Source organism: Physeter macrocephalus, chromosome 11 (genome assembly GCF_002837175.3).
Source record: "Physeter macrocephalus isolate SW-GA chromosome 11, ASM283717v5, whole genome shotgun sequence".
NCBI lineage: Eukaryota > Metazoa > Chordata > Mammalia > Artiodactyla > Physeteridae > Physeter > Physeter macrocephalus.
The window spans coordinates 181,744,299-181,769,867 of NC_041224.1; the positions used below are offsets into that span (position 1 = coordinate 181,744,299).

The 25,569-nt window shown below is 60.9% G+C and overlaps 2 protein-coding genes across 3 annotated transcripts in view; both read left to right on the forward strand.

The window, feature by feature from the left end:
• The window catches only part of ADSS1 (adenylosuccinate synthase 1), a 24,094-nt gene extending 13,555 nt beyond the window's left edge, over positions 1 to 10,539 (forward strand). For both annotated transcript variants that reach the window (XM_024131006.2, XM_055088755.1), the window contains exons 3-13: positions 2,641 to 2,703; positions 3,442 to 3,492; positions 3,720 to 3,786; positions 4,963 to 5,070; positions 5,167 to 5,248; positions 5,737 to 5,863; positions 6,312 to 6,466; positions 7,204 to 7,328; positions 8,703 to 8,800; positions 9,932 to 10,081; positions 10,154 to 10,539. In XM_024131006.2, coding sequence (XP_023986774.1) covers positions 2,641 to 2,703; positions 3,442 to 3,492; positions 3,720 to 3,786; positions 4,963 to 5,070; positions 5,167 to 5,248; positions 5,737 to 5,863; positions 6,312 to 6,466; positions 7,204 to 7,328; positions 8,703 to 8,800; positions 9,932 to 10,081; positions 10,154 to 10,206 — 1,079 coding nt within the window. In that variant the 3' untranslated portion in view covers positions 10,207 to 10,539. The remainder of the gene's footprint in view (positions 1 to 2,640; positions 2,704 to 3,441; positions 3,493 to 3,719; positions 3,787 to 4,962; positions 5,071 to 5,166; positions 5,249 to 5,736; positions 5,864 to 6,311; positions 6,467 to 7,203; positions 7,329 to 8,702; positions 8,801 to 9,931; positions 10,082 to 10,153) is intronic.
• A 6,385-nt stretch (positions 10,540 to 16,924) lies between these two features.
• SIVA1 (SIVA1 apoptosis inducing factor) lies at positions 16,925 to 22,224 on the forward strand. Its single transcript, XM_024131015.3, has 4 exons — positions 16,925 to 17,086; positions 19,245 to 19,439; positions 20,148 to 20,304; positions 22,019 to 22,224. The coding sequence occupies exons 1-4, from the start codon at positions 16,969 to 16,971 to the stop codon at positions 22,074 to 22,076; spliced, it is 528 nt and encodes a 175-aa protein (XP_023986783.2). The 5' UTR covers positions 16,925 to 16,968; the 3' UTR covers positions 22,077 to 22,224.
• The last annotated feature ends 3,345 nt before the right edge of the window (positions 22,225 to 25,569 follow it).

Sequence of the window (25,569 nt, forward strand, 5' to 3'; positions counted from 1 at the left end):
GAGCGCGCGAGCGGGGTCGGGCCTGGATCCCGCTGCGTCGCGGGAGGCGGTCTGTGCAGGGAAGCTGTGCCTGGCCTCCCCTCGGCCCCTTCCCATCGCCTTCTGTTGCCCACCCCAACGTGGGACACGCTCTGGCAGCTTCTGGTACTTTTCCTTCTGGCTCTTTCCACGGCTGGGCAGGCCCACACTCGTGACTTATCTGCCCCGCCCCCTCGCCAGGTGGGAAGCCCGGGTGGCGCGGCAGGTGTGTGCCCGGCGGTGGCAGGGGCTCTGCCCCCGCGCGTGAGCCCAGGGACACGCGGCAGGGGGGCCGCAGGGGCAGTGGGCAGTCAGGCTGAGCAGGAGGAAGGGGTCTCCCGGAGCCTCCGCCGTGGCTGCAGACCGGGCCCCAGCAGTGGGTGAGGACGGGGCAGCGAGGACGCCAGCTCACCCGGGACCCCACGCCCAGGGGCTGGGGCTTTGCTGCAGGAAGCTGCTCAGCGCCAGCCTCGGTGGCTGGGCCCCGGGCCCCGCTGGGGGGAAACGAGGCCAAGGAGGCACCGCTCCACCAGGGGGCGCTCTGCCCGGTCTCGGAGGAGCTGGGGGGGCGGGGGGCAGCGGTCACCGGGGAGCACGGGCTAGGGCCCAGCGCGGCGGTCGGCGCGGCCAGACGGCGGCGGCGGCGGGAAGCCGCTTAGCAAGGGCAGAGCGAGCTGGCCCCACACAGCTGCGCCTCCAGCCCGGGTCGCTCCCCCAGGCCCAGCCACGTGGTCGTTTCAGGACTCGTGGCATTTAGGTGACCTTTTGAGCGCGGTGTGGCTTGCGTCGTCTCTGAGTCGCTCCCGTCTGGACCCGCGTCCCGTCTCTCTTGGCCAGTCCCGGTACTCGGGCGCCGGGCCCCTCCCAGGAAGGCAGCGGGGGGCCCTGCCCAGCTGGGCTTGGTCTTAGGGGAAGGGGCCGGCGTTGGCTTTAGCCCGGGCCCGCGGTGACCTCGTGACCTTGGTGAGCCCCTTCCTTCCCTGGCCTCAGCCTCCGCCCTCTGTAGACCCTACTTCAGTTTTACGTGGGTGGGGAAGCCTGGCTCCCCCAAGGCCCTGCTTGGGTCCCAGGAACGGCCGGAGGCTGCATTTCTCCGCACCTCCTGCTTTCCCATTTCCATGCCACTTAAATAAAACATAATAGCTTTACTGAGGTATAATTTACGTACCGTGAAGGTCACCCCTGTGAGGGTACGATCGTACATCCATCACGATTCAGTTCTAGAACATTTTCCTCCCCCTGAGGAGTTTCCCCTCCCCCCTCCCACCCCACCCCCGACAACCACTGATGTGCTGTCTCTGTAAATGCTTCATGATGGCTTTTGTTTTATTTCGACTGTTTTCTTTATTGTGATAAAATGTACATAATATAAATTTACCATCTTAGCCATCTTTAACCGTACAGTTCGGTAGCGTTAAGTACATTCACGTTGTTGTGCAGCCTTCACCGCCATCTGTCTGCAGAGCTGTGTCATCCCCCAAACAGGAACTCTGTCCCCATTAAATACTCACTCCCCCTTTCGCCCTCCAGCCCCTGCCCCCAGCATCCTACTTTCTGTCTCCATGAGTTTGACTTCTCTATGGACCTCATACACGTGCATCATACAGAATGTGTCCTTCAGCGTCTGGCTTATTTCACTTTATATAGTGTTCTCCAAGTTCATCCATGTTGCCACCTGTGTCTGAACGTCCTTCCTTTTTAAGGCTGGATAACATCCCCATCATGTGGATGAACCACGTCCTTTCGTTGATGGACGCCTGGGTTGCTTCCCCATCTTAGCTATTTTGAACGATGCTGCAATGAACATGGGAGTGCGAATTTCATGCTGTTTTTGTTCTTGTTTATTTATTTTTAAAATAGGCTTTCTTTTTTTTTTTTTTGCGGTACGCGGGCCTCTCATTGCTGTGGCCTCTCCCGTTGCGGAGCACAGGCTCCGGACGCGCGCCACCAGGGAAGCCCTATTTTATTTTTTAAATTAACTTATTTATTTATTTTTGGCTGTGTTGGGTCTTCATTGTTGTGCGCGGGCTTCCTCTAGTTGCGGTGAGCGGGGGCTACTCTTCGTTGCGGTGCGCGGGCTTCTCATTGTGGTGGCTTCTCCTGTTGCGGAGCGAGGACTCTAGGCGCGTGGGCTTCAGTAGTTGTGGCTCGCGGGCTCTAGAGTGCAGGCTCAGTAGTTGTGGTGCGTGGGCTCAGTAGTTGTGACTTGCGGGCTCTAGAGCGCAGGCTCAGTAGTTGTGGCGCGTGGGCTTAGTTGCTCCGCGGCATGTGGGATCTTCCTGGACCAGAGATTGAACCCGAGTCCCCTGCATTGGCAGGCGGATTCTTAACCACTAGGCCAGCAGGGAAGTCCCTGTTTTTGTTTTTAGATTTTTTTTTTTATGTGGACCACTTTTAAAGTCTTTATCGAATTTGTTAACAGTATTGTTTCTGTTTTATGTTTTGGTTTTTTGGTCATGAAGCATGTGGGATCTTAGCTCCCTGACCAGGGATTGAACCCGCACCCCCTGCATTGGAAGGTGAAGTCTTAACCGCTGGACGGCCAGGGAAGTCCCTGTGCTGTTTTAAACGTAAGTCCCCCGCGTCCGTGATACGATTCAGTCTCGTGTCTGTGTGTTGCAGGCAACGGAGTGGTTGTCCACTTACCAGGCTTGTTCGAAGAAGCAGAAAAGAATGAGAAGAAAGGTAGGTCCGTGTCCCCGCAGACCCGCCCCGCTCAGGACACGTGCGTGTTCCCAGCGGCCAAGTTGCCGGGTGGCTCGCCATGTGGTTTCTCCTGCGGGCGGCGGCAGGTGGGCAGGTGGGGCGGCTTCCACGGCTGGCCGCCTGCCTGGGCCTGCTGGCTCTGCCTGTGCAGGAAGCCGGGAGCGGGCAGTCCAGAGGCCCCAAACTCTGGCTTCAGGCCACAGCCTCAGTGTCACAGGGGAGCTCTCATGACACTGGGGACAGGTGGCACTGGGAGATAAAGACCAGGCTGTCCAGGAAGGAGCCCTGGAACCTGGAATACGACCCTGATGTCCGGCTGAGACGGGGGGCCATTGGGCCGACCGTGCGGCGAGCGGGGCAGAATGTGGCCCCTGGGGGCTGTTCAGGGGCAGGAGGCTGGCGGGCAGTGACCGAGGCCACCGGCCAGGCCTCTGGGCAAGTGGGACCCCAGCGGTTGTTTAGAGGCAAGCTGATGACACAGCAGCCCTGAGAGGCCGTGGAGGAAACACAGCCTCGGCCTCAGGGCTCGGTGCAGGCAGGAAAAGAGCGAGTGGGACCCTGGCCCTGGGACGCGGGCACCGGGATGTGCCGGGACGGAGACCCCACGGGGAGACAGGCTCGCCCGCGGGGACGTGCGTGGACGTCCCACGGGGGAGGACCCGCCACTAACCGGAGGTGACTCTGTGGCCCGTGGCCGACCACGTGCCGTGTCCGCAGGCCTGAAGGACTGGGAGAAGAGGCTCATCATCTCTGACCGGGCCCACCTGGGTAAGTCTCAGGCCCTCCCTGCCCACCTGAGAGTGACGCCCCCATCCCCACCGTGGCCTGGGGCTCCCCCACGCCTTCTCCAAGGGCTTCCGGGGGTGCCAGGTCGGGATCACTGCCCCCACTGGCAGGTGGGGAGATTGAGGCCCGGGGGACCCCGGTGCGTCCCCGGAGGCCCTGTAACCGTCTGTCTCTCCCACTCGTGGTGCCCCCGCCGGCCCGGCCGGCAGTGTTCGATTTTCACCAGGCGGTGGATGGGCTCCAGGAGGTGCAGAGGCAGGCCCAGGAGGGCAAGAAGTGAGTAGCGCGTGCGCTCAGCTCGTGGCCCTCGAGTCCACGGATGGAGAGCTGGGGGCGTGGGGGGTGGGGAGCGTGCGTCCGCCCGAAGCCCCCGAGGACGGTGCCCGTCAGTTCACCCCAGGCCTCCCTGGCCCTGAAGCCCAAGCGAGCCGCCTCTCCCCGGGGCCGCGCCGTCCTCCCCGGCTGCCACCCCGCGGAGTGCCCGTGCTGTCTGTCGCCCGCTGAGCCCCCCACCCCTGCTGGGATCGCAAGCCAGCCTTGACCACGGCTCCGTCACGGCACCCCGTCCTGCCCACCAGCTCTCGGTGGCCGTTCACTGGTTCTCCAGAGATGTTTATGAGAAGGTGCCGGGGACGGTTCTCAAAGCCGGGACAGGGGTGCAGTAGGCCAGAGTACTGCCTCTCACACACACGTGCACACGCGCCTGCCCTGCCCACGTGCACGCTCCGCGCACGCTCGTCCACAAGTGCACGCGTACGGACACACGCACGTTCCACACACATCCACACACATCCACAGCGGCGCACGCACGTCTGCACACAAATGTGCGTGCACCACGTGTGCTCACACACGGCACACGCTCACACACAGGCACACACGTATGTGCGCACGTGTATGCGCTGCACACATCTCACACGCTGCGCGTGCTCATACGCAGGTGCGCACGCACACCCCCATGGGAGCACACGTGCTCACAAACATGCACGCACACACACAGGTGGCAACGCTGAGCCTGGCTGGGCTGTGGCGGGCAGAGAGTACAGGGTGGGCACAGCTGGGTCCTGGTCCCGGAGCAGCAGCCTCCGTGCCAGGCGAGAGGGAAGCCAGGGCAGAAGGCAGACGGGCCGGGAGGGCGCCACTGGGCACCGGGCCTCAGAGTTGGGGTAGGGGAGGGTCAGGGCTGGGACTCAGAGCCGGGTGCCCCCACCGCAGCCCCGGGTCCCTGGAAGCTGGCCACGTGAGGCGTCCCGTGGTTCTCATGGCCGTCCCAGACCCCCGGGTGCTGCTGCTGGGAGGGACCCTCAGATGTCACCCGGCTCGACCTTGATTTATGGGGCTGGAAGCTGAGGCCTGAGGGGCTGGCCGGGGAACCCGCGTTCCCAGGCTCCTCCCCGAGGCCCCGGGCGGCTGGCCTGGGCGACCCGCGTTCCCAGCCCGTGGCCTGTCTTTTAGCATCGGCACCACCAGGAAGGGGATTGGACCCGCCTACTCGTCCAAGGCGGCCCGCACGGGGCTCCGCATCTGTGACCTCCTGTCGGACTTCAGCGAGTTCTCCACCCGGTACCTGAGCTGCCCGCGACCCCAGGGGAGCCTGGCCGGGGAGGTGGGCGCAGGGCTCCAGGGGGCCGGGGGTCTCAGTCATCGTCGCTTCTGCAGATTCAAGAACTTGGCCCATCAGCACCAGTCCATGTTCCCCACGTTGGAGATAGATGTCGAAGGTCAACTCAAAAGGCTCAAGGTAGGGCTGGGCGCCTCAGCATCCGGGCAGACCCCGCCGACTGCCCGTGCACGTTCGTGCAGTGCGCCTGTCGCGTTATCACAGGTCGCCTGGGCTCGGGGGCCGCGGGCCTCCCGTGGGAACCCCCTGGCCGGCCGTGCTCACGGTCTCAGGAGGCCGGGGGCTCGCTGCTGGCCTGGCCCCTCGCCTCCTCTCTGAGGAAACTGCCCCAGATGCGCTGGGGGACGGAGGCCGACCCTGTCTGTCTGGGGCAGGAGCAGGCGGGAGACAGGAGGATGTCAGCGCAGAGCCCTTCTGGAAGGTTCCAGGGCTGGGACCCCAGCTCCTCCAGCCTCGTCGGGGGCTGTAAATGTGACGGGGCGGGACGAGCGGGGAATCTGCAGACCGAGCCCCTCGCTGGGCGGGAATGTGCTGGAAGAGAGAGGCTGTGGGGAGGGGGCCAGAGCTGGGCGGACCCCCTGGTTCCTGCACCCTCCCCCTTCCCCCAGGGCTTCGCTGAGCGGATCCGACCCATGGTCCGAGACGGCGTTTACTTCATGTACGAGGCGCTCCATGGCGCCCCCAAGAAAATCCTCGTGGAAGGCGCCAACGCAGCCCTCCTCGACATTGACTTCGGTATGTCCCGGCCGCGTCCCCACAAACCCCGCCTTCAGAGACAGGCGTGGTGCGGCCTCCCTCCATGGCCACGCTGCTGGCCGTGCCCGGGAAACGTACCACCCTCGTTTCCCTAACTTCAGCCGAGAGGGGAGAAGGGAGAAGCTGGGCTGGAGGGGAGGGAGGGAGGGAGAGAGAGACCGGCGGGGCCCCAGCTGCCCCACGTGGGCCTCTGTCCACCCTGTCCCCGACCCAGGGACACGCCAGCACCGAGGCCGCAAGGCGCAGGCAGGGGAGGCACGCGCCGTCCAAACCCGAGCGACCCTCTCCCTCCCCTCCCCCACCAGCTCATACCCACCACGCCCTGTGCCAGCCACTCCCCCGGGATGGTCCCCCTGGAGACCCTGCCAAGGGGGACCCCTGGGCCCCGGTGATCTGTGGGGTGGGGGCCTGACCAGCTGTCTCACAGGGACCTACCCCTTTGTGACGTCATCCAACTGCACGGTGGGCGGCGTATGCACCGGCCTGGGCATCCCCCCCCAGAACATAGGCGAGGTCTACGGCGTGGTTAAGGCCTACACCACACGCGTGGGCATCGGCGCCTTCCCCACCGAGCAGATCAACGTGAGTGCCCAGCCCCGCGGGACCGCGTGGGCACCTGGTGGAGGGGACTGGGGAGGCTAAAGAGACGCAGGAGGCTGCCGCTCCAGCCCCGTCCCGTGCCGTGGCCGTGGCCGTGGCCGTTCACGGTGGAGCCCCTCGGCTCGGGAAGGGCACCGAGAGCTGTGTCTCTGCTCCATCCTCGGGGGCACAGGCCACCTTCGTCCTTGGGGGCCTGAGCCCGCCTGGGGTTTGGTCTCAGCCAAGCTAGAGCAGGGCCAGAAGTACCGCCCCCGCCCCGCCCAGCAAACTGCTCTCCAGCCTCGTGGGTGTTTCTGGAAGCTCAGGACACCGCCGGCCTTCCTCTCACCTGGCCTTGTGCCCCCGTGGCCGGCAAGCACCCGAGACTCTTGTCCTGGGCAGGTGTCTGAGAGCCAGAGTGGGAAGGGGCTTGAATGAGGCGCAGGGACCCCTGAGAAATAAACACACACCTGCCCGAGGCTCAGCTGCAGGGCCAGGTCAGTCCACCCTCACCTGCCCACGAGGCCCAGAAGGAGGCGCTGGTCAGCGCGGCCCTACCTGTGGGGGCCTCAGCTGGGGCAGGTGTGCCAGGGACCAGGGAAGCAGGCGTGAGGAGGGGGTGGTCGTCAGGGGCTGCAGGAGGGTCGAAGGGGAGGGCAGAGCAGATGATGGTGAGTGCCAGGCAGCCGGGCACAGGCTCCCTTTCCCGTGGCACCGGGGCCCTCTCTGTCCCCACGCAGGAAATCGGGGACCTGCTGCAGAGCCGCGGCCACGAGTGGGGCGTGACCACGGGCAGGAAGAGACGCTGTGGCTGGCTGGACCTGATGATCCTCAGATATGCCCACATGGTCAACGGATTCACCGCGTAAGTGGCACTTCTGGCACGTCTGCTCCTGAGCCCAGCGGGTGCCCGTCCGCCCCGGGGTCCGTCCCTGGGTCCCCAGACACCATGGGAGCGGGGGAGCTGGGCATCGGGGCCCAGGGCCACCGTCTCCCCACACAGGGTGATGTCACCCGAGGGAGACCGTTCTCCACGGCGAGGCCACAGTGGGGTGACGTGGAGGCCCAGGCAGGGCGCCTTGGAGCCGGCCCTGTGGTCAGTTCCCGCAAACACCCAGGGTGACGCTGGGCTCCTAAGAAGGGGGCGGAACAGACCCTCATCAGGAGAGGCCGCGCTTGACGCCCGCGAGGCCCCGCAGAGAGGCCGCAGTGGGGACGCGGCCTGCGCTGGGCCTGGAGGGCGGCTGGCCGGGTTTGCAGCCCCTTGAGGGCCTCCGCAGGTCCCCCCGCTCTGCGAGGCCGTGGACAGGAAGGGGACCCCGAGGGTGCCGGGAGCAGGAGCCCCCCTCCTCTTGAAGCGGCCTCCCCCTTGGGGGGCAGGGCGGGCCCCCACAGTGCCCCCAAGACCAGCCAGGCAGCCGGGCTGCCCTTGGCGATGGTTGTGGTTCCGGCGGCTCAGACCTTGCCCTGGGAAACGAGGGGCTTCGTGCGAACGGAGGACTTGCTGCTTCCTCCCCAGAAAGACGGGCCAGGGCGCGAGGTGCACGCTTGTCACAGCGCACGGCCCACGAGTTAACCACAGCCGCGCTCGGTGTGTGTGGGCCGGCCGTCCGCGGGAGGCACGGGGACGAAGCGGCCGAGGGCACGGTGTCCGAGGTCCCCGGCCCGCAGTCCTCCTGTGCAAAACGGGGAGATGCAGCCTCCCGGGGCCCCAAGGGCAACGGCCCAGCCCAGGTCAGGGCGGTGGCGCCGCGCACGGTGGCCCACGTGGGCTCGGGAAGCCCAGGGACACCCACCCAGAGGCCCTTGAGGCCTGGCCGTGCCAGAGATGAGAAAAGGAAGGGGAGAAACTTGCATGAAGCCCGGGCTCCCTGGCCCTGGGCGGATGGTGCGGGAGACCCTCAGGGGTGGACGACGTCATAGGCACCGGTGGTCTCGGCCCGGGCTCGGGGTCTCCCGGGTCAGAGGGGCGTGGACGGGCACAAGGCTCACATGCCCAGACCCTCAACGCGGCCGTGAGGAGGGCAGAAAGGACAAGGCCACCAGATCGGGGTCCCCTGGGGCGCTCAGGGCCAGGTGGGCCGGGTGGCTGGAGCTGGGTTCCAGCCTGGCCGAAGGCGGCCTTTTCCACCCTCCTCTCGATCCCCGGCAAGTAGAGGAGGAGCGAGGGGTGGAGCCCGGACAGGAGAAATGACGCGTAGCCGGCCGCTCCTCGGCTTCTCACCGTGGTTTTGGGCAGGCTGGCCTTAACGAAGCTGGACATCCTGGACGCCCTGGACGAGATTAGAGTCGGCATCGCGTACAAGCTCAGCGGGAAGCGGATCCCCTACTTCCCAGGTGCGAGCACGGCGGCTTTCCTGTCCTTGGCCTGTCTCGCGGGACCTGGGAGCAGACGTGACCCGTGGTTTCCGGGGCCAGGGGACAGGCTGTATGTGTTGAACGCGCGGGGTGAGCGCGTGTCCGCAAGACTCACCGCGGTTCCGTCTGAGGCAGGTCCTCACCCCGATGGGAGGCCTGGCCGGGCCTCGGGACAGTTGCTAGGCATCCATGGTCTGGCGGGGGCCCAGGGGGACCCCCGGGCGCCTGGGGTCAAGGCCCACCTCCCGGGGGCTGGGGACTCACGTGAAGTAGCCGACGTCAGGTCTGGACGCTCAGAGCTCTGGGCAAGTAGGAAGACGGCTTTGACCTCAGGAAACAGACGCTCTCGGTTCGCTCTTTAAGGTCCCGACTGGAGTTCCTGTGACCGAGCAGAAGCCGCCTTTCTCTTAAAAGGCGTAAAGGCAGTGCTGTCTTGCTGGCGTCACGGTTACCCGTGCCTCTGCACCGGGGTCACGTGACCCCACCCTCACCGGTGGCCGTGGGCGAGCTGCCCCCCGCCGCCCCACCCCCAGCACGTGTACGCCCGCCAGCAGCGGCGGCTGTGGGAGCCCCGTGCGGCCTCTCGGCCCGCGTGCCCCAGCCCTGCAGACCCTGAGCTTCGAGAGGGCGCGGCAGGATTGTGGTGTGACCCCAGGGGAGCGCGTCCAGGTCCCTTGCGGTGGACGGCGCCTTGCAGCGTCTTCTGACAATAAGGGGTGGTTGGTGTCTGCTGTAGCCCCGGAGTCCCCGCCACGTGGTGTCCCTGCCCTGAGGAGGGGGGTATAGGTCCTTTAGGACCTCTTGACACTTCAGGACCCTAGATCCCCTTAGAGTTTCCAAGCGGGGGCCTCGGAGCTCCTCTGATGATCGCCGTGGATGTTGCAGCAGAGCGCGTAGTGAATCCGTGTCCAGGGTGGCGTGTCCCCTGGGCTGGAAGGGGTACAGCCAGTGTCCGAGAACCACCCCCACCCCCTGAGTAAACCAAGCAGGGCGGCTTGCCTTCCCCGCCTCTGAGCCCCGGGGCAAGCGGACCCCAGGCTGGGGGTCCCGGGCCCGTGGCCCAGCAACCGTCCGCAGCCCGTGGTTCACGCGCGCCCTGCGTGTCCCCAGCCAACCAGGAGATTCTGCAGAAGGTGGAGGTGGAGTATGAAATTCTGCCTGGGTGGAAAGCGGACACTACGGGTGCCAGGAAGTGGGAGGACCTGCCCCCGCAGGCCCAGAGCTACATCCGGTTTGTGGAGAACCACGTTGGAGTGGCAGGTGGGTGCCCTGAGCCCTGGCTGCCCCCTCTCCCCGCCGCGCCCTGGGCTGAACCTCCCCTTTCCCTTTCAGTGAAATGGGTTGGTGTTGGCAGATCCAGAGATTCGATAATCCAGCTGTTTTAGACAAAGACAGAGCTGATCCCAGCAGGCCACGTCCACGCCAGCAGCCACAGCAGTGTTCGTTCCCCAGCCAGCAAAACCAACGCCGTAAACAAAGAGATTTGAAAACTATTTACTGTACTTTTCTATTTCTCTTTAAACCTTCAGCTCCACCCACTAATTTCTACAACAACTTTAAACATCTGAAAACCAGTGTTGGGTACATTTTTTAAAATCCTGCTATTTCAAATGAGCCGAAGCGCTCAAAACAGAGACCTTTTGTGGCACGTGAATTGTCACATGGTTGTATGCCCGGTTGGAGCCGTTTAGTAATAAACAAATCTGACAGCCGCTGAACGGTAGTGAGCAGTGCATGTTTTGTTCTGACTTTGTCGTCGTCGTTTTGACTTTTAAACGCTGGAAGGCACCGCTTTGCCGCACCAGCAGTCTGGGTGACACACATTTCCTTTTGCTTTTTAATAAATTTATTTATTTATTTTTGGCTGCGTTGGGTCTTCGTTGCTGTGCGCGGGCTTCCTCTAGTCGCGGCGAGCGGGGGCTACTCTTCGTTGCGGTGCACGGGCGATTCTCAACCACTGCGCCACCAGGGAAGCCCTGACACACATTTTCGTGTCATGAAGCCAAGCCGTGAGTTTGCTCAGACCACAAAATGCAAACAGCCCAGGGAAGAGAGACCATGGGCATTAAACAGTTTTCCAGAACTAAACACTTCAACAGATTCACCCTAGCGCCCCGAGCCCTTCCCCGCAACCCTCAGTCCCCTCCATTTCGGTGGAACAGCCACTGGCCCCATCCCTCTTGAGTCCCCTGGGCTAGGAAACCACTTCTCAACTGGCTGAAGCTGCAAAGAGCCTACTGTAGTCTGTGCTCGCCCAGAAGCCGAGTGGTAGCTTCCTTAACCCTTCACAGTTTGAGGTAAGTTTAGAAAAATAACAGGTCTTTTGGTATCGTTTCAGAGAGGGAAGGGATTATACATGTGGAGAGACCTGGAGTCTGCCGGGCTTAAATCCTAGCTTTTTTTTTTTTTTTTTTTTAACTATTTATTTATTTCTGGCTGCATTGGGTCTTCGTTGCTGCGCGCGGGCTTTCTCTAGTTGTGGCAATCGGGGGTTACTCTTTGTTGCAGTGCGCCGGCTTCTCACTGCGGTGGCTTCTCTTGTTGCGGAGCGCTGGCTCTAGGCACACGGGCTTCAGTAGTTGTGGCTCGCGGGCTTATTTGCTCTGCGGCATGTGGGATCTTCCCACACCGGGTCTCGAACCTGTGTCACCTGGGTTGGCAGGTGGATTCTTAACCACTGCGCCACCAGGGAAGCCCTAAATCCTAGCTTTTTAGAGCTGAGGATGCCAGCTGGGTTCACTGACATCGGGCCGCTGCCAACTCGGCTTGCTTCCCATGGACCCTGCTGGCCCCGGGCGGTTCCCCAGGGTCCGGTGTCACTGGCTTGCACCACGGAGTCCCAAACTCATGTGACAGCATGTTGGGTGAAAGGGCCACAGATTGGGTGTGTGGCTTCACACGTGCCAGCGAACTTTTCCAAACAGTGCCGAGAACGGCCTTCAGCAGTTTGAAAGATGTCAGGGGCATGCGTGTGGACCAGCTTCCTCGGGCAGCAGGGCTACAGGTGAGAAGCGCCAAAAGAAACTGATCTTGGAGTTTCCCAAGAATTATTTCTTTCCACGACAGAGCAAGCAGGACGAGAGGAGAGGCCAAAGGCAGGGCGAGTTCTTAAGGAAAGCGGAGGTGGGGCCCAAGCTCTCCTCCCTGCCCCCGGGGATACTGTGCCTCTGACCCGATGGCCGTCCTGCGACACAGAGGGGCACGCGCTTTGGGCAATCAGCCAGAGAAGGCACTTCCCAGAGGAGTCGTTCCATTCTGCATGAAAAGCTGCACTCCTGGCTTGGCGACTGGACCTGCAATTTAAATTACACAAAGCTGCAAAAAGCCACTATATTATGTAGTCGCTGCTAAATTCTCCGCTCGAATACAAGTTGTTCTTTCCTTTGATCTCTGGACAAAATCTTGGGGAGGCAGCCCCAGGCAATGTCTTTGAGTATCTGCAGGTGTTGTACAAGGTGAAAAGACACCAATTTGGAGGGGCACTCATTCGTCCCTGGCACCAGCTCCCTCACCCCCGTGTGGCCCAGGGATGGGAGGCTCGGTCCTCTGGGTTGGGTTAGGACAGACAGCCCCCTTTTTCTCCGTATCAGATGTTGTGAGGGTCTGAGTAATTACAATAAGGTGCTCTCTCTTCTTTGCACCGATAACACAGCCCCCTTGTAGACGAGCTCCCAGTGGTCTCAGGTCAATACGTGGATAAAAGACAAGTAAGTGATTTGATAACGTTGTTTGATAAAACGTGTTCTTTCAGGGACTTCCCTGGCTGTCCAGTGGTTAAGACTCTGTGCTTCCACTGCAGGCGGCAAGGGCTCGACCCCTGGTCGGGGAACTAAGACCCCATATGCCGCGGGGCGCGGCCAAAATGTAAAAAAAACAAAAACAACAAAAAAGTGTTTTCCCAAACACTTTGGAAAGCTGCCGGTTTGCTCAGAAGTTTAACATTCATCTACCTACCATCAAGCCATTCCACTCCTAGGCACCGACCCACAACAAATGACCACGAATGTACAGAAAAAGCCTTAGACGAGAGCGTTCCCAGCAGCTGCCCTCATCAGAGCCAAATCCTGGCACAGCCCAGGTGTCAGTCGACAGGTAAACAAACTGTGGTCTCTCCACACACAGAATACACTCAGCAACGGAAGGAGTGGACCACTGAGGGGTGCGGGACGGTGGCCGGTCTCGGAGCGAACCGAGGGGAAAAGCCAGACGCAAAGGTTCACGCGCAGAATGAGACCGAGCCTGTGAGGTTCGAGGACGGCAGCGTCCCTGAAGGGATGAAAATAGGGCAATGGTCACTCCTGCGGGGAGTGACCCGCGGGGGTCACTGCGGGGGACGGGCGACGGGAAAATAGAGCAATGGTCACTCCTGCCCGGGGCGGGGGAGGGGCGACGGGGTCATCGTAACTGGCAGAACTGTATACATTTACCATCTGGGCATTCCACTGGGCGTAAATACACACAGCCGCGCTGTAAGTAAATTATACCCCAACCTAAAAGTTACTCAAAGTAACCATACAACCATCTTACATAACTGAGATGATAATTACAATTTTAGGACCCCGAGGCAACTTCGATGAAACATATTACTGAATACGTTTCCTGCCAGCCTTACCCACTCTGCATTTGTTGGAGGGGAAGTTTGCTGCACTTCTCGTGGGAAAACAGAAAGCGTGTTCCTTCCTCATCTGACACATACTCACTTCCAGAATGTCCACCTTTCTAAGGTCAAATTACGCCGTTTCCGCTAAGGCTCTGCATCAGTTCGGTTTTCCTGGGAAATCGCCCCGCCCCGGGCAAGGCAGTTCTCCTTACTCTGCTTCCACAGCTCCCGTCCTTCCCCTTTTGTGACATTTGTCCCACCAGAGGTCAGGGGCCCCGCTGGCTCTGCTCCACACCACCCCTAAGGGCCTAGCGCAGAGCTCGGTATCTATTATGGGCTGGATTGTGTTCCCCTAAACTTCACATGTTGATGCCTCAACTCCCAGTACCTCCGAATGGGACTGGGTTTGGAGGTAGGGACTTTGAAGAGGTCATTTTTTCCGAAGCTTTATTGAGGTACAACTGACATATATTTAGATATAATTGATATAGAACACATAATTGACATATGAGGTACATCTTAATTGTACACTGTTGACCTAAAACAATAAACGAGACCAGCCAAATGGGTTTATTTGGGAACGGCAAAAAATTGCAATTCAGGACATGTAATCTATGGCTAACCACAGGCAAGTCTGGAGAGCAAAGGAGAGAAAACTCTTGAGAAGGGGGAGAGGGAAGGGGCTAATCTGAGCAGAGAACCCATTAGTGGAAACTGGAAGTTTGACATGTAAGTGGTCTTTCATTGGCTGAGCTGTGACAGACCCTTATTGGCTGGGCTGTTGTCGGGCAAGGAGAAATTCTTCCTCCTGCTGGGTAGTAAAGTAGTAACCTTCTTCTTTGTGGATGCAATGCACTCTTTTCCTATTGGGTCCGCAATTAATGTAGCGCAGCAGGGCACGCTTGCTCTCCCTCTTCTGGCCTCCTGACTCTTTTTTCTCTTTTTCGGCCACACCACGCGGCTTGCAGGATCTTAGTTCCCCGACCAGGGATTGAACCCAAGCCCTCTGCAGTGAAAGTGCGAAGCCCTAACTACTGGACCGCCAGGGAATTCCCTCTGACTCCATTTTAAATAAGGTTTCTGTTTCTTAATTTTTACAACATTAAGTTGTAGAGTGTGATGCTTTCATACACATACATATTGCAAGCCATAATAAGGTTAGACAATACATCCTTCACCTCATATAATCACCATTTTGTTGTTGTTGTTGTTATGGTGAGAACAGTTAAGCTCTATTCTTAGGAACCCGCACGTACACAATACTTGCTAACTATAGTCACCGAGCTGTACATTAGATCCCTGGAATTATCTACCATATAACTGGAAGTTTGTACCCTTTGACCAACAGCTCCCCATTTCCCCCAAGCCCAGCCCCTGGCAACCACCACTCTACTCTGTTTCTATGAGTTTGATGATTTTTTTTTTGGTGTTAATATTTATTTATTTATTTATTTATTTATTTATTTAGGTTGCGCTGGGTCTTAGTTGCGGCATGCGGGATCTTCGTTGCCACATGCGGACTTAGTTGTGGCGTGCATGCGGGATCTAGTTCCCGGACGAGGGATCAAACCCAGGCCCAACTGCATTGGGAGCACAGAGTCTTACGCAGTGGACCACCAGGGAAGTCCCAAGTTTGATGATTTTGGATTCCACATATAAGTGATATCATACAGAACTGTATTTCTCTTTCTCTGACTTATTTCAGTTAGCAAAATGTCCTCCAGATTCATTCACGTTATTGCAACTGGCAGAATGGCCTTCTTTTTTATGGCTGAATAATATTTCATTATATGTATATTCCAAATATCACGTTTTCTTTATCCACTCATCCACTGATGAACACTTAGATTGTTCCCATGTCTTGGCTATTGTAAAAACGCTGCAGGGAACGTGGTGCAGATAGCACTTCAAGATAATGATTTCAATTCCTTTGTATACACAGAAGCAGCATTGCTGGATCACATTGCAGTTCTATTTTCAACTTTTTGAGGAACCAGGAGGTAATTAAGTTTTAAAGAGGTCATATGGGTTGGCCTTAATCCAGTCTGACTGGCGTCCTTATCAGAAGAGGAGATGAGGACACAGACACACACAGACGGACCTCCACGTGAGCACAGGGAGACGAAGTCTGTCTGCAGGCCAAGGAGAAACCAGCTCTGCACACACCTTGATGTTGGACTTCCAACTTCCAGAACTGTAAGAGAATAAATGTCTATTGTTTAAGCCCTCAGTCTGAGTGCTTTGTTACGGCACCTCTAGAAAACTAATCCAGCACTGACTGGGCCCTCAACAAATATTTCTTAAATTAAAATTAGGTTGAAAGAAGAAGAGCTAACAAGATTCTCTTTTAATCACAATGTTTTGCATCTATCTACTGTGTCTTAAACGAGCCTAAGGCAGTTTCAAATCTGAAAGCAAAGAAATCTTTTAAAATTCCCAAGACCTGTAAGATTAAAACCAATACTCCTGGGAATTTCATCTATTTCTGAGATAAAACCAATCAAGCGTCTTTTTGTCACAGTGACTGCAGACCGCTAACAGGTATAGTACCCGATCATGCGGTCACGCAACAGGAAAAACGCTGGCCGAAGCCCCGCTTTCGGCCTGGTGTCCCTAGACCCGCCATGCCTGGCGGAAAGGGGCAAGTGGACCAGAGGCTGGCCCTGCCCCATCCCTGCGGGTTTCCTGCGCTGTGATGTGCGTCACGTGGGGGGTGTCACGTGATGGGTGCGTCGCGCGGGGCGTGGCCTGTAAGGCCCTCGGCTTGTCAACGGAAATCCAGGCGACAGAGGAACGGTCTGGACGACCCCGGGGGCAGCGGACAGGACGAGGGCCGGGCGGGCAGGCGGCCGGCAGAGGCCGAGGTGGGGCCGGAGCCGCACGGCTCTGTCAGAGCCCGACATTACGTCAGGCCTGCCCCGCATGACGCAGCAGGGCCCGGAACCCGGCCCGTGACGTGTGTCCAGTGCGCTCATGCGGCACTCTCCACTTGTGAGGGCGGGGCAGTCCTCCAAATTAAGAATTACAGAAAAGTGAATCATCCGCGAACTTTTGGTGATTTAAACGGAGAAGTATAACCAGTTTCGAGAGTTGTTTGGGGAGCAAAATTAAAAACCGCCGAGACGCCCTTCCCTTCCGCACCTCCTCGTACGAGTCCCTCCCACATGTCGCCTCCGACCTATCACGAGCCGCCCCTCACACGAGTCCCGCCCCCGATGTCGCCCCCAGCCCATCCTGCGGTGCGTGCGCACCACACCGCCTTCCCGCTTCCCCGCCCCCGGGGTGCCCACTCCGACCCTTGACCTCTCCCGGACTTTCCCGCGTCTCCGAGTCCCACCTCCCGGCGCACGAGCCCCGCCCCCGCCCCGGGCCTATCCCGCGTCGCGCCGCGCAGCAGCCCCGCCCCGCCCCGCCCTCTTCCTGGGCCTATCTCGCGTCGGGCCGCGCAGCAGCCCCGCCCCGCCCCCGCGCAGGGGTTGGCGCGCGTCTGTGACGTCACGGGAAGGCGAGGCGCGGCCGCGGAGCTGCGCAGCTGCGGGCCGCGGCCATGCCCAAGCGGGGCTGCCCCTTCGCGGACGCGGCCCCGCTGCAGCTCAAGGTGCGTGTGGGCCGGAGGGAGCTGAGTCGCGGCGTGTGCGCCGAGCGCCTCACGCGGGAGATCTTCGGTAAGTGAGGGGAAGCGGGGTCGGGCAGGCGGTCTCCGCAGGCCGCGCCCCCTGGAGCCGGGGGCCGGGGCCAGCCGCCCGGCCGGGTTTGGGAGCAGCGATTTGGGCGCTGTGAATGCGCCCGCGTCCACGACCTGTCCCCGCCCTCCACCTTCCCGAAACAGGCGGCCTCCGCGTGGGGCCGAGACGGGGCTCTGTCCTGTGGGAATGCTGGACTCGCGCAGGAGCCAGCCCTGGTCTGACCAGCCCAGCGAGAGGCCGGGGAGTGGGATGTCCCGGTGGAGTAAGCCGGTAGAAGCCCCCGTTCTGACCCGAGAGGCGTTTGTGGAGCGCGCCTTCCTTGCCAGGCGCTGCGGCTGCGGGAGACCCTGCCTTGCTGTCTACTGGGGGGCCAGCCAGAGAAGGACTCTCCAGAGATCATCAGGGCAGGCACGGGTCGCTGCAGGACCACCTGCAGGCTGTCAGAGGTCTCGTGGAGGAACAGAGTCGAAGCCGAATCCTGCAGGGTTAGGCAGGCAGCGAGGGAGAGGAAGGGAATTCCAGGCAGAGGGAACAGCCTGTGCAAAAACCGGGAAGCCGGAGGGTGCTGTCCGGTTCATTGTGTCTGGAGTATCCAGTTCCAGAGATGTAAGGTCACTGACCTAGGAAGCCTTCTCTGGCTTCCTCATGCAGGTTTTTGGGCGCATCGGTATTATTGATCATCACTTTGGGGGGGTTAATACTCTGGGGTAACTACAGAGTGGAATTTACCTTAACTAGTGGTGGGAGGCACAAGGTTTGTGCGTGTAGAACAGTCAGATGGTTACCTGGGTGTCTGTGATTGAGTGGTGCTGCCGTGCATTCGGGGTGTGGGGAAGGGCCTGGCCTGGGGAGACCCTGCTTCTCTTCCTCCTGCTGCTCCCCACCCCTCAGCCCCACCCCGCTGCCCCCATCAGCAGCTGCTGTGCCCTTTCTTTGCTTGCGCATGCAGGGTTGCAAATGCAAATGCCTTTCAAGGCCGCGCAGGTGATAAAAATGAGTGAAGCTGTGAGTGCTATGGCCAGACTGCAAGTGTTATCCTCTCAGGACCTTCAAAAAATGTAAACACTGCAGACAGAGAGAAGAATTAAAAATAAATGGGGGCTAAGTCGGTCTAGCTCTTGACCACGATGTTCTGGAGCATTTGCAGGGGCTTGTCCTTCGCAGGGCCCCGTCACAGAGGGAGTGCAGGGCTCCCTGGGCATTCCCTAAGAAGGGCAGGACGTAGGCCAGCGTGAACTCGCGTGTAATGAATTCCAAGCCTGAACCCTGGTCACTTTATCTTGAACGGACCACAGGCCCTCGAAGACAAGTATTAGCCTCACCACGTGACCTCCCCCCAGTCCCACCCTATTATAAGTGGGGGTGGGGGTGATTGGAGGAGGAGGAACTGGGTGTGACGGGGCTGTCATCAGCCACTCCATTTGAGTTACCCAACTGTGTGTTTCTGTCGGTTTCACTTAGCACCAACAGTTTCTAAGGTCTCCACCTGGCTCTGTTGGGACAGGGCAGAAAACCACAAACAAAGCATTTCTGGGGCTGGCGCCTGGCATTTGACCTTGTGAAAGCCCCCAGTGCCCTGATGGAAAGCCACTGCTCTGGTTGCTGAGAAACCACCTCAGCTCTGGGGTCAGGGGGTGGGGGGATGTCCAGGGCCCACAGAGGTCTGGAAAGTTCTGGGGTACCTTGTCCGGAGCTGGTTGCTGCCATGCCTTCTGCTAGCAGCTCCGTGGTAGGTGAAGGGGCGCGCGCTGGCCTGGGGTGTGGGCTCAGCTCTGAGTCTCTGGCTGTGCGTTAGTTAGCACTCCACAGCGCAGAGCTTCCTCTGCTGGACGAAGCCGGCTTGTGGGTGCTGGGGAGGAGACGAACGGCAAGGAGGTGAGGCCACACGTGTGGAAAATGGGCAGAGTGATAGCACAGGGAGCCCAGGTGGCGCTGCAGGGCCCAGAGCCTTCCTGGAGGAGGTGGCCGCCGAGCCCAGGCAGGAGGTCAGGGTGGGACCCAGCTCGCCAGGGAGCAGCGTGGTCCGGGGTGGCTGGATAGCCAGAGGCCCGGCCACGCACAGCTCAAGGGATGAGGTGGCCACGCGGGTGCTTCCGTGCTGCAGCGGTATAAGCGGGGAAATGGTTGTCCTCCGCAGAAAAGACCACGCAGCTCCTCTTCCGCGGGGCCCAGGCCTGCATGGACCCCGCGTGGGAGGAAGGCTGCGCCATCGTCGACACTCCGGAGTCGCCGAAGCCTGGCCCCACAGAAGCCCCTCGGGCTGCGCGCGGGCAGATGCTGATCGGGCCCGACGGCCGACTGACCAGGAGTCGAGCCCAGGCCTCCGAGGCTGGTGAGTGAGGCCCACGGCAGGCGCTTCCCAGCTGTGTGCTAAGGATGGGATGTGGCAGGGGCTTTTCCTACCTGGGCTGGCGGGAGCCAGGCCCTAGTCTGACAATATGAACAGGGCGAGCGCCTGCAGGCTCTTGACATTAGGAGGCTCTGCTGTCACCGACATCCACGTCTGATAGCTGCGAACAGTTTCTAACTGTTGGATCGGAAAGGAACAGAGGCCCCTCTGGGTGACCCTCCTGGGTGTCCTGCCTGCTTTCCACCTGCAGCTCTCCCACGGAGTCCCACCTGGCTGGGTGGGAAAAGCCTGTTCGGGTCCCTGTGCAGTGTGGTGTGCGTCTCAGACTGTCACCTGTGTCGCCCCCGGGTCTGGGTGGGGCAAAGGGACCTCTGTGTTAACCCGTGATGCAGGGACCCCGCTTTGAGACGCAGCTGTGAGACACACGGGGGACGAAGGCCTAGCGACTTCCGATGCAGGCGGTCAGGAGAAGGGCTGACCCTTAGGTACCGACGTTTGGGTGCTGGGAATTGTAGGTGGGAGTCACGGAAGCCACCTGGGACCTCTCCCTGGTGAACGGGTCTGCGTGCTGTGCTTACGCACAGGTTGTCGCCTTAGGACCTAGTGGTCGGCCAGGCGCGGGAGGAGGGGTGGCCCCCAGCGCCAGCGCTGCAGGTCCCCTTTGGGCTGATGGACGTTTCTTCCCCACAGACCCGGCCATGGCAGCACCGGGAGCCTGCGCGTCGTGTGTGCGGGCCGCGGACGGGAAGGCGGCGTGCGGCCAGTGCGAGCGGGCCCTGTGCGGGCGCTGCGTGCACACCTGCTGCGGCTGTGGGGCAGTGGCCTGCGCGCTGTGTGCCCTCGTGGAGTGAGTGCGGGCCCCGTCGGGGAGTGGGGGCGGCAGGCCCATCCCGCATTGCCCGGTGGGACGATGCGATGCCAGTAAATGCTTTGCTCAGCTTGAGTTTTTCCAAGACCTTGAGATCCTTTCTGGGGGAAGTCCAGACCTTGTAGGTCAGCTCTGCGCTGTCTGTGGCCTGTCCCAGACCGCTCGTGCTCTAGTCCTTTGAGCCCTGGCCTCAGGAAGCCTCCTCACGTGGCCTTCCTACGGAGCGTGCTCATTAGCGGAGGACACGTGACATGTGAGGGCAGGAAACAAACGTTTGTCTGTGACTTGGGTGAGCGTGTCCGCCACAGCCGGTGGACCCCGTCCCTGCCCAGGAGGTTTCGGGCGGTGTGCTCGTCCAGCGGCCACTCCCGGCTGCCGGGTGGGGATGGGCAGTGCCCCGTAAGAAAGGTTCTGCAGATCTCAAACCAGTTTAGTCCCGATGGCCTTTAAAACCAACCCCCAGAAAACAAAAAAACAAAAACCAACCCCAACCGTGGCAAGGTAAAAGCGCGCCTCCCGAGAGGTGGGTCGCTCCACGGTTGGAACGCGCTGGGCAGAGGGCGGAGGCCAGGCGTGGGCCTCCCGTGCCGGCCGGTTCAGGGCTCCGGTGCTGGGCGACTCGTGAGCGCGGAATACTCTTTCTTTTGATTTTGCCAGCTCAGTTTTTCTTTTCTTCCTATTTATATGTAAACCGAGACGGGCAGGGCCTGGCCAGTGGCTTTTCCCTGGAGGGGGAGCTGCGCACAGCACAGGGGCCAGCTGAGGGGCCAGGTGGGCGCGCCGCCTGCTGGCAGCTGCTTCCCTCCCCGGGGCCGTCCTCATCCTCAGGGACTCCCGTGGCAGCCTCCCCCCGCCCCTGCTCTCTGCTGCCTGGCCCCCAAGTGCCCGCAGAGCCCGCCGCGCACCTGCCTGTTTCTCGGGCCCCGGCGGGCGGGGCGCTCTGACCCGGGTGATAAACAGACGACGCGTTCCGGGTCCCCTCTGGAGGCCACGCCTCAGGCCTCCGAGCTGCCGCCCTGGAAGCGGGCATCCTGCCCGCACCTGGTGGCTGCCTCGTCCCCAGGCTCAGGCACGGCCGCGGGCATCGCCGCCAAGAGCTGGAGCCGAGCTCCTGGCCCTGGACGTGGGCCCTTTGCCGCCGCGCCTCAGGCGTGCTGCCGTCTCCTTTCAGCATGTCTCCCGACGCATGTCCCCTGCCATTCGCTGAGTTGCCACGTCCCTACCCTCCCCGAGCCGCTGCCCCTGTGAGCCCCCCGGGGCCAGTCAACCCTGCTGCACACCTGGCCGACGTGAGACCCGGGCTGAGCCCCGGGGGCTCCTTAGCCGTCAGTCCGTGGGGACGGCTCCAGCGAGCACCCCAGACGTTTACCCTCGTGCTCCAGAGGCAGATACCTGTCGGGGGGCTGGTTCTAGGGCGGCCGCGGGAGTCTGCTCCTGGAGCCCCGCACTCTGCGGGTTCCGTGCTCCGGCCTCTCCCCGGGCCCCCGAGCCGCCTCCCCCTGTGGGTGTCCTTCTCCAAGGAGCCGGCCCCGTGGGCTCGGCCCCCCGCGGCAGCGGGGCCTCGTCTTAACTGGTTCTGTCTGGGCCAGCGGCCCCGCCTCCAGATAAAGTCGAGGGACCAGGTGGGGTCGGCAGCTCCCGTGGAACTCAGCCCTAATGCCAGCTCCTCTCCCCCAACCTCGCGGTGTCGCAGCTGCAGTGACCTCCACGAGAAAGTGCTGTGCGCCAGCTGCGCCATGTTCGAGGCCTGAGGCCGGGAGAGGACGGCAGCCCTGCCTGGACGACCTCACCGCCGTCCACGCTGAGGGACTGGGGGGAGGGGCGGGAGGGGACAGCCTTTCTATTTTGTATTTTGTCCTCCTGACCACAGAAGAGAATAAACCCTTTATATTTGGACAAGAGGCCTCACTCGTCAGCGCCCCTGGGGCCCGTGGTCTGCCCGGCTCCCACCCGGCAGCGCCCTGAGCTCCATGCCAGGTGCCGCCGATCACCCCGTTGACAGGTGGGGACGCTGAAGGCCAGAGCGTGTGAGCCCAGGTGGGGCTCCAGTGCCCCTCGGGGCTGGGGCCGCGTCCCACGCTGTCCCCGAAATGCCCCCGTAATACGCCGCTGTCTGGGTGGCTGGGCCCTGGGTGACCTGCCTGTCCGGTTCCGTCTGGGTGGTGCAGCCTGTGTGGCCTGAGGGAGGGGAGTGGACGAGAGGGGGAAGGGAGGTCGCAGCCCGACGCGGGGGCTCCTCACCTGGCTCTCGGGCCTCACCGGGCTCTGGGGCCCCGGTTCCCACGCGCGGGGTCCTTGCGGCACCGTGGGCGGTCAGTCCCAGCCCCTCCGAGAAACCCTGGAGGAGAAGAGAGGTTCTTTGGGGTGGGGAGCAGGGCGGTGTCCTGTGGGCAGCGGGGCACCCACTGTTGGGAGGGTCAAGTGACTGACTCTTCGAGGGGGCTTGGGCCAGGGTGGGGTTTGCCCCCGAGTGCAGAGCCTAGGACCCCTGAAGCAGGAGCGGGGGAGGGCCACAGGGAGGCATGAGGTGCTGGGGGCGGCTGCAGGGGCGCCCGTGGGTCTTCCTGAGCTGAGAACATTCAGAGGCCTCGCCGGCCCGGCCGCGTGAGTGCAGCACGAGCCCTCATCGCGGGGTCACCCCTCTCACCTGGCTTCCTGTAGAGGCCCCGGGCCTCCGTCCTAGCGTCCACCTGCAGACTGCGACCCCAGTGAGCACGTGAAGAGGTGCTCAGCGTCACTCATCGTTAGCGAAACCCAGCTCCGTGTCACAGGAGATGCTGCCTCACACCCGTCGGGGGCTGCTGTTTAACAGAAAGCAAGTGCTGGCGGGGCCGTGCAGACCCGGGAGCCCTGTGCACTGCCGTGGGGGTGTAAGGTGATGCAGCCTCTGTGGAGCGGTGTGGCTGTTCCTCAGAAACTTACAAGTAGAGCTCACGTGACCTAGCAATCCCACTTCTGGCACATACCCAGCAGGGATTCAAGCAGAGGCCTGTACACCTGTGTTCACAGCGATAGCATTCACGGGAGTAAAAACGTGGAAACAAACCACGTGTCCGTCAAGGGATGAATGGATAAGCCAATCGAGGTCCATCCCTACGATGGAATGTGATTCGGCCTTAAAAAGGAAGGCGATCCCGACACAGACCGCAGCACGGACGGACCTTGAGGATGTCAGGCCGAGTGAAGTAGCCAGTCACCAAAGGACGGGTCCTGCGTGACTGCACTCCTGTGAGGCCCTTAGAGCAGCGGGGTTCTCAGAGACAGACGGGAAGGGAGGGGGCCGGGGGAGGGGCGGTGCGTGCTGGGCAGGAACAGAGTTTTGCCTTTTGTGAGGATGAAACGTTCTGGAGACGGGCGTGGTGCTCGCGCTACAGCCACGTGAGTGCGTTTAATGCCACTGAACTGGTCACTTGAAATGGTTAAAGCGGTAAATTTTACATATATTTTACCCAGTAAGAATGGTTAAAATGTTAAAAGGAGAATTGTTGAAAGCAAAACCAATAACGTATGTTGGGGATTTTGAACATGTGGAAACAAAAGCTGTGACCACAGCACGGAGACGGCAAGTGGAGGTGTGTGTTCTGAGGACCGTGCGTGTGAAGGGCTGAATTTCACTCCAAGGCAGGCTGCTGAGTGAGTTATGGACTGACATCCGACAGGCCGTGGCTACAGTCGTTCCTGCAGGAGAGATTTGTTCTAAATTCCACGTGGGATCCTGGGTGGGATCCTGGAACAGAAAAGGAACATCAGCGAGAGAGCTGGTAAAATCGAAATAAGCCAATAAAAGACAGAAACTGGGGGGCTTCCCTGGTCGTCCAGGGGTAAAGAATCCGCCCTCCAATGCAGGGGACGCAGGTTCGATCCCTGGTCAGGGAACTAAGATCCCACATGCCGAGGAGGAACTAAGCCCACGCGCCACAACTACTGAGCTCGCGCGCCTCAACGAGGGAGCCCGTGTGCTGCAAACTACAGAGCCCACGCACCCTGGAGCCCGAGTGCCACAACCGGAGAGAGAAAACCCACATGCCACAACTAGAGAGAAGCCCACGTGCCGCAACTGAGACCTGACGTGGCCAAAAAGATTAAGAAAAAAATTTTTTTTAAGATAAAATGGTTGTTTAAAAATAGTTATTTAATTCCAAACGAGGGAGAAAAAGAGGAGGAAAGGCACAAAGAACCAGTGGGACGCACAGAGGAACAGCAAGATGGTGTTTAGGCTCAGCCACGTCTAGATCCCACTCCTGTAGGTGACGTAAGCACCCCCGTACGGGTGGAGACCCTCAGATTGTATAAACAAGAGTTGAGACCCAGCCAACTCTGTTGTCTGCAAGAAATTCACCTTGAGTATGAAGACACAAGCAAATTCAAAGGGAAAGGGTAGACTGAGTATCTGTTGAATGATGACCCGTCTTTGAGCAGACATCCCCGGGGTGGCATTTACTGGGGGGGGCAGACCCCGCCCCTATGCCGTCCCGACACCCCAGCCTGGCTGGCCCCTTGCTGGGAGCTGCTGACCTACCCGCAGCCCCCAGGGCCTCGTCTGCAGCACCCAGCCATGCCTGCTGAAACGCGGGCACTACAGGTGCTAAAGGCACTTCTGTTCCTGTCCTGCTGTCCCTCTGGAGGCCCGGCCTGCTGCTTGGAAGGGCTGGGTGGGACATGGGAGGGCGTTCGGCCCCCGTGCAGGCCAGGCCGTGGGACCTCCACCCTGCTGGTCCTCGCTGCCCCAGGCCGCTGTTCACCAGGCCCCTCCGGCTCTGCTCTGGCCCTGTGGCCGGGACGGGATAGCGCCCAGGAGTTCCCTCCCCGAAGTGCCGGTCTCCCTGCACCCCTACCACTCCCGCCCCGACGCTGCTGCAGGAGGCGCCCTCGCAGCCCCACCTCCGGGAAGGCCGCGAGGCTCTGGGGTCTCCGGCCTCGGCTCCTTCCCTCTCGGCCCCACCCACCCGGATGAGACACACCATCAGGGTAAGTTTGTGCTCATGTCCATGCCCATGACCTTGAAGCCTGTCGCAGGCCGAGGAATGTCCCTAAGGCCATCCCCCGCCTCCCCCAGTTATCCCCCAACCGTCCCCCCAGCATCACCCATGGAGGTCCCACGAGAAAGAGCAGCTCGTGCCCCTCTGCCTGGCCGCCCCCCGCCCCCGCCCCCGCCCCCGCCCCCGCCCGGCGCCCACTCGCACCTCCCGGGACCAGCAACAGGAAGCCGGGCACGAAGAAGATGGCGCTGGTGACACCTAAGAG